The sequence below is a fragment of the Cyanistes caeruleus genome, chromosome 17, assembly GCF_971803275.1.
Source record: "Cyanistes caeruleus chromosome 17, bCyaCae1.hap1.1, whole genome shotgun sequence".
Classification (NCBI taxonomy): Eukaryota; Metazoa; Chordata; class Aves; order Passeriformes; family Paridae; genus Cyanistes; species Cyanistes caeruleus.
This window is the reverse complement of record NC_141717.1, coordinates 14,250,596-14,264,294: the sequence shown is the minus strand read 5'-3', so window position 1 is coordinate 14,264,294 and position 13,699 is coordinate 14,250,596. Positions and strand designations below refer to the sequence as shown.

At 53.7% G+C, this 13,699-nt stretch overlaps 2 protein-coding genes across 2 annotated transcripts; one reads left to right on the top strand and one right to left on the bottom strand.

The window, feature by feature from the left end:
- Positions 1-4,724: 4,724 nt before the first annotated feature.
- Positions 4,725-6,690, top strand: RASD1 (ras related dexamethasone induced 1). The gene is made up of 2 exons (XM_023946891.2): positions 4,725-5,121; positions 5,367-6,690. The coding sequence occupies exons 1-2, from the start codon at positions 4,836-4,838 to the stop codon at positions 5,912-5,914; spliced, it is 834 nt and encodes a 277-aa protein (XP_023802659.1). The 5' UTR covers positions 4,725-4,835; the 3' UTR covers positions 5,915-6,690.
- Positions 6,691-8,102: 1,412 nt separating this feature from the next.
- Positions 8,103-13,397, bottom strand: MED9 (mediator complex subunit 9). Its single transcript, XM_023946890.2, has 2 exons — positions 12,250-13,397; positions 8,103-8,890 (listed from the first exon to the last, which is right to left on the bottom strand). The coding sequence occupies exons 1-2, from the start codon at positions 12,384-12,386 to the stop codon at positions 8,674-8,676; spliced, it is 354 nt and encodes a 117-aa protein (XP_023802658.2). The 5' UTR covers positions 12,387-13,397; the 3' UTR covers positions 8,103-8,673.
- Between the last annotated feature and the right edge of the window lie 302 nt (positions 13,398-13,699).

Sequence of the window (13,699 nt, the reverse complement as noted above, 5' to 3'; positions counted from 1 at the left end):
GCTGCTTTTTCCATGTTGCGTTTTCTTCGGGAGGAGCTGTTTACGGAGCGCGGCTCCTTTCCCAGTCAGGGTCGCAGGAGGGCTCAGAGCCGCCAGAGTCCTGGGAAGATGTCAGGGCCAGGCTGGGATGGGAGCCTCAGGGGTCCTGGATTTGGCCACTGGCTCAGCTTTTGCCCTGCTCAGCTCCCCCAAATCCCAACCTCAGCCCCTCCGGACCCCCGGGAGCAGATGTGGGGCCTGAGAGGAAACATCTCCGGGCTCCGAGCTCTCAGCACTTCCCCCTCCCTCTGCCAGCTCCTGCCTGGCATTGCCCACCCTGCTCCCTCCTCCTGGGCTTTCATTTCTGTCCTGCCAACCCTGCCAACCATCGCTATTTCCACGGGAACCTTCCTGAAATGCGCAGTAATGCAGCCACTGGGGTCACCAAGCCTCCCTCTCCCCTGAGCCTTGTATTCCAAGCCCAGTTGCTGCCTATCTCCAGTTACAGGTGACATTCCTCCTAAATCCCAGAGAAGCTGAAGGAAATTCTGCTCTTTGGAAGGAAACAGAAGGTGCTGGAGTTTGGGGACACATCCAGGACATGGAGACACCTTTGCTCGTACTGGCAGGATTTTGCATGACCTGTGGGCAAGAGGATGGGATGAAAGGAGATGGAAACTGGGAGCAGGGGATTTCCAGGGTGCTCCGAGCCAGGATCAGCATCATGCTGAGCATGTGGATGGTGTCTCAAGGGACCTCTTGCCACTCCTTGCCTGGGTAACTCCAGGAATTGGGGATTTGAGACATCTCAGGCTTTCAGATCCTCTGTTAATCAAATCCCAAGTGCTAAAAGGAATCAAGAGACACAAAAAGTGTTGCTAAAGAAGCAGGGGTTGGGGGAGGGAAACAAATAAAGCCAACCCCCAGTCCCCAGAGAAGGAGCAGCTTCTGCATCATATCTCATCTGGGAAAAATTATATTTTGGGAATTATGTGCTCCTTCTGAAAAGCTTTAAAGAGATTTAATAAAATGAGACAAGCTAATAATATAGGAAATGAATAGCAACCCTGGATGCTGCATCTTGATTTAATCAGATGCTTTTCCTCAGGGGGACAAGCAAGAACTATGGCTAAAGTCTCCCTTCCCTTCCCTACCCAGCTGCTCCCCTCTTCCTCTGACCATTCACTCCTCCCACCCCAGGGGAGCAGCCAGGGCAGGATTTGGGGTCCCACAGCAGCTGCTGGGAAATGCACAGCCCACACTGGTTCTTTGGGAGCGGGATAAGGAGCTGGACACCCTCCAGGGAGAGGGTCTCTGTCCAAAGAACAGTCCTGGGGGAGAAATTGGGGAGCCAGGAGAGCTGGGCTTGGCTCCATGTGTACGGTTGCTCCAGAGCCCAGGAATGCTGTGCGCTGCTGCACAGGGGATGAGCCCCTGGCAGGATGTGGAGCATCTCAACAGCGATGATAAGGAGCTCATATGGGATGTGCCCCTCTCCAGGGCCTGGGACAGCTGCAGGATCTGCATGTGCCAGGTGGGAACAGCACAAATGGCTCTTCCACTCCTGCTCAGACCTGCAGGACCCGGCCGTGAACCGAGGCCAGCCCGGCCCCGGGGGGATGATCCTTCCCAGCTCTGCAGCACACTCAGAAACCAAACTCATGTTCTGATGTAATTGTCCTTTTCCAAGTATCCCCCGCTCGCCTGTCCCTGTGCTGGGCACCCCGGTGCCGCTCCTGCTTCCTGGAACATTTTGCTTCCTACATTTTTGCCGTGGTGCTGCTGCTGTGAGCTCTGTTTTGCTGCTGCACAGTTCGTCCAAGCCAGGCCCTGGGGAGCCGCGTGTTCTGTCACCGGGATGTTTGTGTGACTTTCGTGGAATTTCCTTTCCTCAGCCGCTTGCTTGCGGACGCAGGGTGAGTTTTTCTGGTTGGCAGGTGGCTGGTAAACCGAGGAGGGTGAAAATAGGGAGGGAAATAGCAAGAAAACAAGGATTGATCTGTGCTGAAGGTGATTCCATTAAAGGTGTCACTGGGGTTTGTGCAGAGCATCCTGCCTGCGGCTCTGGCTGTGCTGAGCTGCTGCATGAAAGAGATTCCATCCTCCAAAACCAGACAAGGAGCAAAACATCCCACAGACAGCAGGGGCAAACTCTGGCAGCCGTGGGGGAAATGCCCTTTTACCGGCCTCTGCTTAAGCCTTGGGCTATTTGCAGTCAGGTCAGAAATAGGTGGTGATTTGTAGAAGAGTCATAACCGTGGGAAGGCTTTGCCTTGCAGCGAGGTGGATCCTTTATCATCAATCACTGGCAGCGGCTCCCAGCAAATGTGCTTTGCTCCTACAGGAGATGAGTTTCTAGATGAGCCTGGGAGGACTCAGCTAATGCTGTGTAATGCTCCCTGCTCGGGCTCTGCGTGACTCCATGAGGAGCTGGGCTCTGGGATGGCACAGGCAGTGCTCACGTCCTCTTCTCTGGGAGCTCCCACCACCCCCAGCTCAGGTCCCTGACATCCTGTCCTTGCTGTCAGGGGCTCCCTGGCTCTGGTCCCACTCCACCAAGCCCGCAGGATCCCAGTGCACATCTGTCTCCTGGCATGCTCTGCTCAAAGAATTGTTTAGAAGGAACAAATGGATTTTTTTTCCTGTCAGCCAGGAGCAGGTTTCAAGCAGGCTATTTTTACCTGTTCCTGACTCTATTAATAGTTGTATGGCCAACAAGAAATGCTGATCGAGATATTCGATTTGTCTGTCCTCCAGAGGTTGCCACTTCCTATTCCCCCTGTTGTTTTCCATCAACAGCTTCAATTAAATGATCTTTTTGTTATTTGGGGTGATACATTTGGGCTTTGTGTTCGGTTATTAAACTTCTTCGCTGTCTCACACACGGATGAATAAACACAGGAAACTGTCCCACTTTCTCTCCTCCAAGTGTCCTTGTGCCTCTGGGCAGGATGTTTCCCTGCAGGCAGAGACAGGGCTGTACAGGGCTCTTGAAGTTGCTGCTCCCTTCCAGACAACCACAATCCTTCCATAAGCCTTCCAAGAGTGTTTAAATTAATGTCCAAGGGTGACACCACACTCAGGGGAGATGAGAAGCTCAGCACCATCCATTTCCCAAGTGGTGCTGATGAAAGGCACTGCTCTGCCCCGTTCTGTGTTCTGCCTCTCCTTGAGATCTCTCTCCATGTTATAGGTGAGGCTTCTGCTGCCCCAAATCTTATTAAAGCATCACCTTTTGCTAAGCTTTTTGTTGTTGTTGTTGTTGTTAGTGTGGGTCTATTCTATTCTATTCTATTCTATTCTATTCTATTCTATTCTATTCTATTCTATTCTATTCTATTCTATTCTATTCTATTCTGTTCTGTTCTGTTCTGTTCTGTTCTGTTCTGTTCTGTTCTGTTCTGTTCTATTTCTATCATAGAACAGGCTGGGTTGGAAGGGACCTTAAAGCTCATCTTCTACCAGCCCCTGCCATAGGCAGGGACACCTTCCACTGTCCCAGGCTGCTCCAAGTCCTGTCCAACCCTGTCTTGGATGATTCCAGTGATGGATGCAGCCACTCTGGGCTATTCCAGGGCCTCAACACCCTCAGAGGGAAGAATTGCTTCCAAATGTTCCATCTAATTCTGCCATTTGTTAGTGTGAAGCCGCTCCCCCTTGTCCTGTCACTCCAGCCCTTGTCCAGGGTCCCTCTCCAGCTCTCTTGGAGCACATTTAGGCACTGGGAGGGGCTCTAAGGTGTCCTCGGAGCCTTCTATTCCCCAGGCTGACCATTCCCAGTTCTCCCAGTATGGCACCATTCCCATTCCCGTTCCCATTCCCGTTCCGGTTCCCGGCCCTGCACGCGCTGCCGCCGGCCGGACTCTCTCCTGTCCCCTAGCGGGGAGAGCCGGCGCTGCAGCGGCACCGGCACCGGCACCGGCTCCGGCACCGGCACCGGGATCGGGACCGGGATCGGGATCGGGATCGGGACCGGGACCGGGATCGGGATCAGGGTGGAGGTCGGAGTCAAGGAAAGCCGAGTCCCAAGAGCCACCGTCAAGGTGTCACCGCTCAGCCCCAGCTCCCGCTGCAGCCCCCGCTGGCACCGAGACTTCTCTCTGCTCCCGGCCCCGCGCACCGGAGCTCGCTCCGAGCGGGGTCCTTTCTCCGTTCTTTCGGGCATTTGCACGGGGCAAGCGTAAACCGGAGCAAAAGCAGGGCAGGGAGTGGCGTGGGACCCTCTGCACTCCCCGCCCCAGGTTCCTGCAGCTCGGGGTCACCCCCGCCCGACCCCGGGAGCCCCGAGCCGGCTGCGGGGCGCCGGGAGCCCGCACCGGGCTGAGAACGGGACGGCTACAAAGCACGGGGAGCCCGTGCTGAGATGCAAAGAGATCTCTTTGCAAACGGGACCGTGAAAGGGACAGGGAGTGCGAGCGGGAGTTGGAAGCACCGGAGTTCCACCCGGGCTGCGAACGGGACCGGGCTGCGCATCTCCGGGGGCGCAAACCGGGATGGGAACGGGACCTGTCTGTGCACTCCCGGGAGTGCGAGCGGGGCTGGGAACGGGACAGGGCTGCCAAGCAGCCGGAGCCGCAGGCGGGCAGTGAACGGGAGCGGTGTGCGCAGCCCGGAGCCCGGCGCGGGGCGCGGGCCGGACCGGGAGCGGAGCCGGGCGCTGACTCAGCCGCCGCCGCCCCGGGCCGTGACGCGCCGAGGGGCGGTCGCTGCCGGCTCCATATAACGCGGCGGCCGCCGTGCAGAGCTCACACCGACCCTTCCTGAGAGGGAAGAGGGGCTGAGCAGCCGGGCAGGCAGCGCCTTCCTCCTTCTTTCTCCTCTCCTTCTCGGCGCAAGCTGCACTTTTGGCGGCGTCAATGAAACTGGCAGCGATGATCAAGAAGATGTGTCCCAGCGAGGCCGAGCTGAGCATCCCCGCCAAGAACTGCTACCGCATGGTCATCCTGGGCTCCTCCAAGGTGGGCAAGACGGCCATCGTCTCACGCTTCCTCACCGGCCGCTTCGAGGAGCAATACACGCCCACCATCGAGGACTTCCACCGCAAGTTCTACAGCATCCGTGGTGAGGTGTACCAGCTCGACATCCTGGACACGTCGGGCAATCACCCCTTCCCAGCCATGCGCCGCCTCTCCATCCTCACAGGTACTTGTCAGGAGGTCCCTCTGCCAGATTCCTGCTCAGTGTGGGGATGTTTTTGCAGTCCTGGGAGGAGGGAGGTACGATTTTGTGCGTTCAAGTGGTTGGGTAGCTCTTCTTGGTGGACTGGAGGGTGCAGGACCTGGAGGATGCTGCCTGGTCCTTCCCTCTCCAAGCCTCTGCTCGGCTTAGGAGCAGGTCCCTCTTGTCCCCATCCCTACAACCATCTCACGTTCCCTCCTTGTCCCCAGGAGACGTGTTCATCCTCGTGTTCAGCCTGGACAACCGAGACTCCTTTGAGGAGGTGCAGCGCCTGAAGCAGCAAATCCTGGAGACCAAATCGTGCCTGAAGAACAAAACCAAGGAGAACATAGAGGTGCCCCTGGTCATCTGTGGCAACAAGGGCGACCGGGACTTTTACCGGGAGGTGCAGCCCCGGGAGATCGAGCAGCTGGTGGGAGGGGACCCCAAAAAATGTGCCTACTTCGAGATCTCAGCCAAGAGGAACAGCAGCCTGGACCAGATGTTCCAGGCGCTCTTCGCCATGGCCAAGCTGCCCAGCGAGATGAGCCCCGACCTGCACCGCAAGGTCTCGGTCCAGTACTGCGACATCCTGCACAAGAAGGCGCTGAAAGGCAAAAAGCTGCTGAAGGAGGGGGGCCGGGGCACGGAGGAGGCGTACGGCATCGTGGCCCCCTTCGCCCGGCGGCCCAGCGTGCACAGTGACCTCATGTACATCCGGGAGAAAGCCATCGGAGGCGGGCACGGCAAGGAGAAGGATCGCTGCGTGATCAGCTAGGAGCCCCCGCTCGCCACGGGAAGGGAAGGAAGGAAGGAAAGAAGGAAAGGAGGGGAAAGATGCTCGTTTCCGAATTGACTTGGGACAGGTGCCCACGCGGGCAGAGAGGGCGTCGCCTCTCCCCCAGCCTCCCTCCTCCCGCTCTCATCATCTCCCTCCCTGGGGGTGCATTTTGGGAGCGAGGGATGCGAAGGGGGAGGCTTTGGAGGGCAGGAGGGGATGGCACTGGGAACAGCCTCCTCCTCTGGGCAAAGGGACAGGGAAAGGGTGAGCTGCTGGGCAGCCAGGTGAGAGGATGAGTGTGGAGGGCACAGACCTTGCTGTTTCTTTCCCTCCCAAACCATCCAGCCTCAGGCACTGCCCTCAGGAGGGAGGGCAGGGGCCTGCCACCACCTGCCTGGGGCTTTGGGCTTGGTTTTTGGTTGTTTGTTGTTTTTTTTTTCCAACTTGAGAAGCTGTGCACGGACTCTGGCTCTGTGTTGTGTGTTCATTTGTGTCTGCAAAAAACATGCAGAAGACTTCTAAGCTGTTGCAGAGTTACAGCCCCGATGGACCAAAAAACTGACTCTTGTTTACATTTGTCTTGTTTGATTTGCAAGATTTGGGGAGGGTGGGGGGAGCGGGAAGGGTTTTACAAAATAAAGTAATAGGCACTTTATGTAGGTATTGTTTGTCATTGACATGAACAACAAAAAAAAATCTTCAAGTGTTTCTACCGTGGGTGAAACTTGATGTTTTATTTTTTCTACAAATTAATAAAATATTTTAAAAAATTACACCTGCAGGTTTGCCTTGACTTCCTTGCCCTATCCCATAGCAAAGCCTCCTAAACTAAAGGCCTGAGCTGTGAGGTAACAAACCCAAGCCCTGTATTGCCCCATTTTCTCCGACTCCCAGTGCAAAGGTTCCCGCCTCTGCAAGCCGCAGGGTTTTTGCCACACAGGGTAACGAGAGGCCAGGCAGGGAGTTACTCACTCCAACGGGTCACTGAGCCAGCACTCTTTCCTCACTCCACTACGCCGAGAGTGACGGTGCTGCCAGCCCCACGACACGCCGGGCAGTGGCGTGTCACCGCCTGCAGTCACCCAGCAAACTGACATCACTTCGTTAGAAAGGGCTGATTGTGTTTCGTGCTCCTTGCTGATTAACTAAGCACACTTTAATGATGTCAACACAGACTGATTCACTGGCACCCCAGCTGGGATATTGTTTTTACTCTGCAATATGAGTAAAGGAAGTACTTTGTTTGAAAGGTCACCTTTACATCTGATGGTTTTTAATCTCTTCCCAATAACAAGTTGCAGTAATCATTGCTGGAAGTGAAAGGGAAACAGGATCACTCTTCAAAGGAGGCTTTTCCCAGCTCCAGTTTTTCAACCTCTGTTTCCCCCTCATGCAGCAGCACAAATCTGTGTTTAGTACATATTAATGGAAAAAAAAATCGTATTGAAGGCACAAAACAACTTTGTGTTGGGGGACAAAAAAGGTGGGGGAGTGAGATTGCAAAGCAAACCATTCTCAGCTTCGCTTGAAACTTGGATTCAAGTTGACAGAGTTAACTTGTTCCTGATCTAAGTGCCAGACATTTCTTTGGCAACCAGTTGTTTCTTCCAGCTCTGCCTATGCCTGATTTCACAGGAACAGCAACTGGCAAAAGAATGGAAAACATCATCCAAGCATGAGACACAGGAATTTATTGAGCTGGGACAGGCAATGGCTGGTGGAAAGGCAATTTCAGTAATAAAAAATGTGTACATTGTGCTTTGTTTATCTCAGTGTTCTGCTTTACTCAGAGTTTACACACTGGCACCTTCCCAAAGAAAGTACTAGTACAGAATCTCACTGGGGACAGAGTAAAAACTCAGGTGAGTTAAAAACTACAGGTAATAAAACTCAGGTAGTAAAAACTACAGGTGAGTTGCAACCATCCCACTGAGCAGAATTACCTGTTCCAGCTGCTCAAATGTTTGTGGTCGTGGGAAGCCCCTGGATGAGGAACTTACCAGTCCTGTTGAGCCTGACTTTAGTATGGAATAACTAAAAGATTTTATCATTTATGCCCTTTGTTTTGATTCTTGCCCTTCCTCTCTTTCAAAAGGGAAAGACATTGGAGCTGGGCCCAGGATCCCATGTGCTGCCAACATCCTGCTCTGCCCACATCCACTCAGTGAACACACAAGAGGGGCAGTTTGGAATTTATATTATCTTTATTTGACTCATCTCAGACACAACCACCAATTGTTTAAAAAGAGAAATACAGAAGTAATTGAAAGCAATAACTCCTCTTCCAACACACAGGGAATGGAAAGAGTACCAGAGACTCTTTCCAGGAGCAGGGCCAAACAGTTCATGCTTCCCTCTTATGTTCCCTTTTGATCATTGGCCATTTTTAAGTGAAAAAAAAAAAAACTGCAGAAATGCCCCCTTTTTCACCAGCAGGTACTTTGACCCTTAGTGAGGAGAAAGCAAAATGTCTCCTGCTTGTTTGAACATAAAAAAGAAGAACCCCACCCAGAGAGAAAACAGGAGATGGGATATATAAGTGCAGAGTCCTGCAGCTGATGAAGGGAGCGTGTCGCTGCCATCGTCCCAGGAGAGCACACGGTGTCCTGGCTCAGTGTCACACACCCATGGCCCACACAGGCACAACACCACAGCACTGGAACCACAAAACCTGAAGCAAGAAATGTCAACTTCTGCCACCCTGTTCAGCCTGGGCAGGAGGTATCTCAGACCCGGAGAGTGGAGCTGTGCCTTTCCTACTCCTTGGGGATTTCAAACATGCAAAGGCTCTTGTATTTCTGCAGCAGCTCGTTTTTGGTCCGGACCTGCTCCCGCAGGTTCTGCAGCTGCTGCTGCTGCTGCTCTGGGCTCACCCCGATGCCAGGCATGGAGCTGATCAGCTTCCTCATCTCCTGGAACTTGTTCTTGAGCTCATTCAGTACCTGGTGAACATCCTGGCTGTCCTTGTCCATGCTGCAGAGGAGAGGAAATTGAGACACTGTGAATTCTCTTATTGAAAACACTGTAATCTCCAATACAACCAGGGTTTAAACTGGAATTCACTGGAAAATTGCTCTTGGTATCTAGCTACACACACCCGATTCACCTATCCCAATAAAATGACACAGATAGATATAGACTGGGTAGCTTAGGGGCCAACTGGTTTCCTGCCAATTTCCAGCACACAATCCAGTCACCTCAGGATGCATTAATCAGGTTAGGAGCTGCTCTGCAGCTTTCAAACATCACCCTGGAGCAGGCTAAATTCTCCCTCTGAACTCCTGTACCTCTCTTTGGGACGGTAAGATTGCATATGTGTTGTGCGTAGTCACCTGGAAAAAAGATCTCAGTCTCACCTGTGACCTGTTGCTGCTGTAATACAAAGAAATCAATGCAGTCAAACAGCATGACAGCAGAAAACAGAAACTGCTCCCCAAAGTGTCACAGAACGTCCAAAGGCAGAGAAAATGCTACTTGGGAGATTTAAAAGGAGTCTCTGGGGATTTATACTTAATAAAAGAGAAGTGGTGGGGGTTTTCTGGGTTGGTTTGGGGTGGTTTTTTTAAGAGCAGCAAAATTGGCTCTGCAGCCAGCTCTGTGCTTTTCAAGGCTTAGTGTTGTCTGAGGCAGCGTCTGCCCTTGAACCCTCATTAGTATCTGACTCAGCTTTGTTAGCACCAGCAAGAAGTTTTACTGATTCCAGGCAAAAGCAAGTCCCCGCTTCCAGGCTGCCTGTTAATAGGGAGAGCAGGATTCTAATGGTCTTTGAAAAACTGGGAGCCTGTTCAATAGCCAGACCTAAAAATAAATCTGCTTGGCATGACCAGGGCAGAGAGGTGCTCGATTATAACTTTGGGGAATCGTGACATGGCTGAGAGCAAAACTTTTAAGCAGATGGCTGTCGTTTGCTTCAAAAGCCTGTTGGAACAAAATATTCATTATTCCCTTCTAAATAAAACTGCAGCTGGTACTATAATGTCTCCCCGTTATGCAGGCACTCAGGGCCAGGTCGGCAGTGGAAAAATACAGGAAAACACACAACCAACCCCAGCACATCTGGGGAAAGATGGGGTGACACTGCCTTTCATTCACACAGCTGCAGGCTGGCTTTGACAGGGGTGTCCTCCCCACATCTCATCCCCATCCCCACTCAAACAGAACTGACAGCTGCCTGTTGCCTGGTTGATCCAAAGGGATAAATATTTCGGGGTTGGTTGGTTTATTTTCCTGATGGGTAGTTTTCTTGCCGGTGAAGCCACTGAAACAATTCCCTGTTTGGGGGCACAGAGAGATGGGAGTGAGAAGGGTGTGGGAAGAGCCTGCAGTTGCCTGCACTAACACAGAATTCAACACAGCATCCAACCACAGCCTGTGCTGATGGACTGGGCACAAACCCTGCCTTAAGGCACAGTGTTCCTCACCACACCAGCACAACCCACCATCGGTGGAGCCACACAGTGGGACCTCAGCAGTGATGCTGTTGACTGTACAAGGCTGAAAATATCAGCAGACCCTGTTTAGGAAAACTTTCTCCAGACCCAAACAGGAAACAGCACCCGTCCTTGAATGTCAGCAGATTTACGTGATACATCCTCGCTCTGGAGCACAGAGTCACCTTGGAGATGTGTCCTCATGGCTGAGTCAGTGTCAGAACAGCAGGGCTGGGCTCTGCCACTCGAGGCAGTGTTAGAGGACAGCCGTTTTGCCATCTGTCAGGGACAGGAGGCACAACGTCCCATCGCTGGCTGCCGTAGTGCCACCTTTCTGCCACACTGTTCAGCACCTACACTGGCCTGAGCTGCCCAGGAAACACCCCATGTGAAGCCAAGGGAGGAGTGGGTGGCTCGGTGGGACAGGGCACAAGATATCCCTGGGACGTCACCTGTGAGTCACAACAACCTGATCAGTGACACATCACAATCTGGGAGGTCTCAGCCCATGGCTACTGCCCACTTTGGTGATGTACATGCACACACCTGGCAGGGGATTTAGCCTCACTCTGTGGTCTGCACAGATCAGAGAGAATCAAGGTTGGGGGCAACTTGATGGCCTACACCAAGCACAGTGGGGAAACTAAGTGAAATTACAGTGTTTGTGTTCTGATGCCCATTCTGGGCTGGTGTGTCAAAGGCATTCGTTCCCATGGATTGGGCTGCTTGGGCTGCAGAGTCATTAGGGATGAACCTCCCTCACCTATCAGACATTCTTGCTCCAAATGAAACATCAGCAGGACACAAATCAGCTCCTCAATGAAAGCAGAGGGAGAGAGCAGGAAGAAAGCAATTCATGCTTCCCATGCCCACTGCCTCACCCTGCAGTGTGACCAGGTGAGAGCACAGAGCCTGCCTGGATGGATTTCCATGGCAGAGACATCCCCTTTCTGGGAATTCAGATGAGCATCTTTGGAGGGTTTTTCCTGGGTTAGAAACATGTCGGTTCTCAGGATTCTTGTACCAGCACCTTTCACCTGTACAGTGCTTATCTTGAGCTGGGAAGAGAACAGTGTATGCCCCACTGAGGAAGCCATCCTCCTTTTTACAACTGCCCAGAAATGGCTTGCATTCCTGACGCACTGCCTGTACTTTCTGAGGCTGTTATCATCCAAAGAGTACAGTTCTCTGGAGCAATAACCCAGCGGACACACAGTGCTCCTGCTCCGGGGTTAGTGCTGGGGCAGTGTACCTGAGCCATGGGAGCAGCTGCACTGCTCAGGTGACCCCGACACCACCCAGGTACTGGCACAAATCAGAGAGGAGATGCACTTGGGGCTGTGCCAGCTCCCTCCGACACTCTTCCCAGGAACTCCAGCTGACAGAAAAAGGGCAAAGGAGATGCTGGGAGGATGGAGAGCATCACTAGAGGGGTGATTGCCCTGCTACCTGTTCAGGGCATCCTGGAGAAATGCGGGTTGGGAGTACATCACTTGAGGGAGGATCCAATAGCCCAGCTCCCCGTTCAAGGCATTATGAGCATGCTAAGGATGAGAAAACAACTTAGAGGGAACCCCGTAACTCTGCTCCCTATCCAGGGCATCCCAAAGATGCTGTGGTTGGCAGAACATCACTCGAGGGGGAACCCCATTGCCCTGCTCCCCATCCAGAGCATCCTGGGGATGCCGGCTGAACATCACTAGAGGGGGCATCCCATTGCCTCACTCCCTATCCAGCGCATCCCCGAGGATGCTGTGACTGGGGCGAGGGCACCCCTTAGCCCTGCTCCTCACGCAGGCCCCCATGGCTCCGGTGTGAGGCAGCACCGTCCGAGCGGGGAGGCGCGGCAGGGCCGCGGTGCCCGGCGGGGCGGGGGATGGCGGTGGCCGTGCCCGCCGTTACCATTTGATGATGTCGTGGACGAGCGGCAGGAAAGAGAACTCCTCCTGCACGGGCGGCAGCGGCGGCGGTTTTTGCTCGGCGGGCGGCTCCGGCGGCGGCGGCTCCTCAGCGGCGCGGCCCGCGGGCCCGGACGCCATGGCGGGCCCGGCAGTGACGGAGAGGAGCAGGGCGGGCCCGCCATGGCTCCGCCTCACGGCGGCCGGAGCCCTCAGCGAGCCTGGCGCTGGGCAGCGCTCAGGGTCGGGGAGTGGGGCCGTGCCCTGCACCCTCGCTGTAATCCCCAGTGATCCGCCTGAAATTTCCAGTGGTCCTCCCCGAAAGCCGCAGTGATCCCCTCAAATGCCTCCACAGTGATTGCGCCTGTCCCCCAGTGATCCTCCCTGAGACCCCCAGTGATGCCTCCTGAAACCTCCAGTGATCCCTCCTGAAACCTCCAGTGATCCCTCCTGAAAATTCCAGTGATCCCCCTGAGACCCAGGATCCCAGGAACCACCCAGCGGTCCCAGGAGCTATCCGTGGGCTGGTCATGGCTCCCAGCCATGTTGGCGTGCAGTTGGATTTGTGTCCCAAGTCTCTGTGCATCCCTCTCTTTCAAACGAAATCTGAGGGGAAAATTGCATTATTCTGTGTAAATAACCACAGCAGAGTTTTGCTGTCTCTTATATCCCAGCTTTCCACCACGTTTTTCTGTTATTTGGTGTCCTCTGTTTGACTTTAATGCAAATGGGAATGATACAGGTTGGATGATGGGGATGTGATCGTTGAAATGCCTTAAGGACAGATGTTTACATGGACCAGACTTTCTGCTCAAGGGAGAAAGCGTGGCCAGCATCAGTTGGAAGGAAGGCAAGCTGGAGTGTTGGATGAGAGCCTGGGCTGGAGACTGGAGGAAGAACAGAAGTGTCAGGGCTGGGACTGCTGTGAAGCTGGGAAAGGGACAAGAATGGGGGGGAGAAGGCTGAGAGAGCTGGGGGTGCTCAGCCTGGAGAAGAGAGGACTGTGGGGAGATCTCAGAGCCACTTCCACTGCCTAAAGGGGCTCCAAGAGAGCTGGAGAGTGACTTTGGAAAAGGGCTGGAGTAACAGGACAAGGGGGAATGGCTTCCCACTGAGTTACCTGGGATATTGGGAAAGTGGAAAAAAAGAAAAAAAAAACTGGGAAAAAAGAAATCTTCCCTCTGTGGATGAGACCCTGGCACAGGTTGCTGAGAGAAGCTGTGGCTGCCCCATCCCTGGAAATGTCCAAAGCCAGGATGGACAAAATTTGAAGCAACCTGGTCTAGCAGAAGATGTCCCAGTACATGGCAAGAGATTGGAAGCAAGTGATCTTTTAAAGTCCTTTCCAACCCAGACCATTCTGGGGTTCTGTGAAGAAGTGGAGCTCCAGTGTGAGTGACCTGCAGGGGGAAGAGATGGCTCGGGATGGTGAGTGGTCAAGGCTGGGAGAGGGA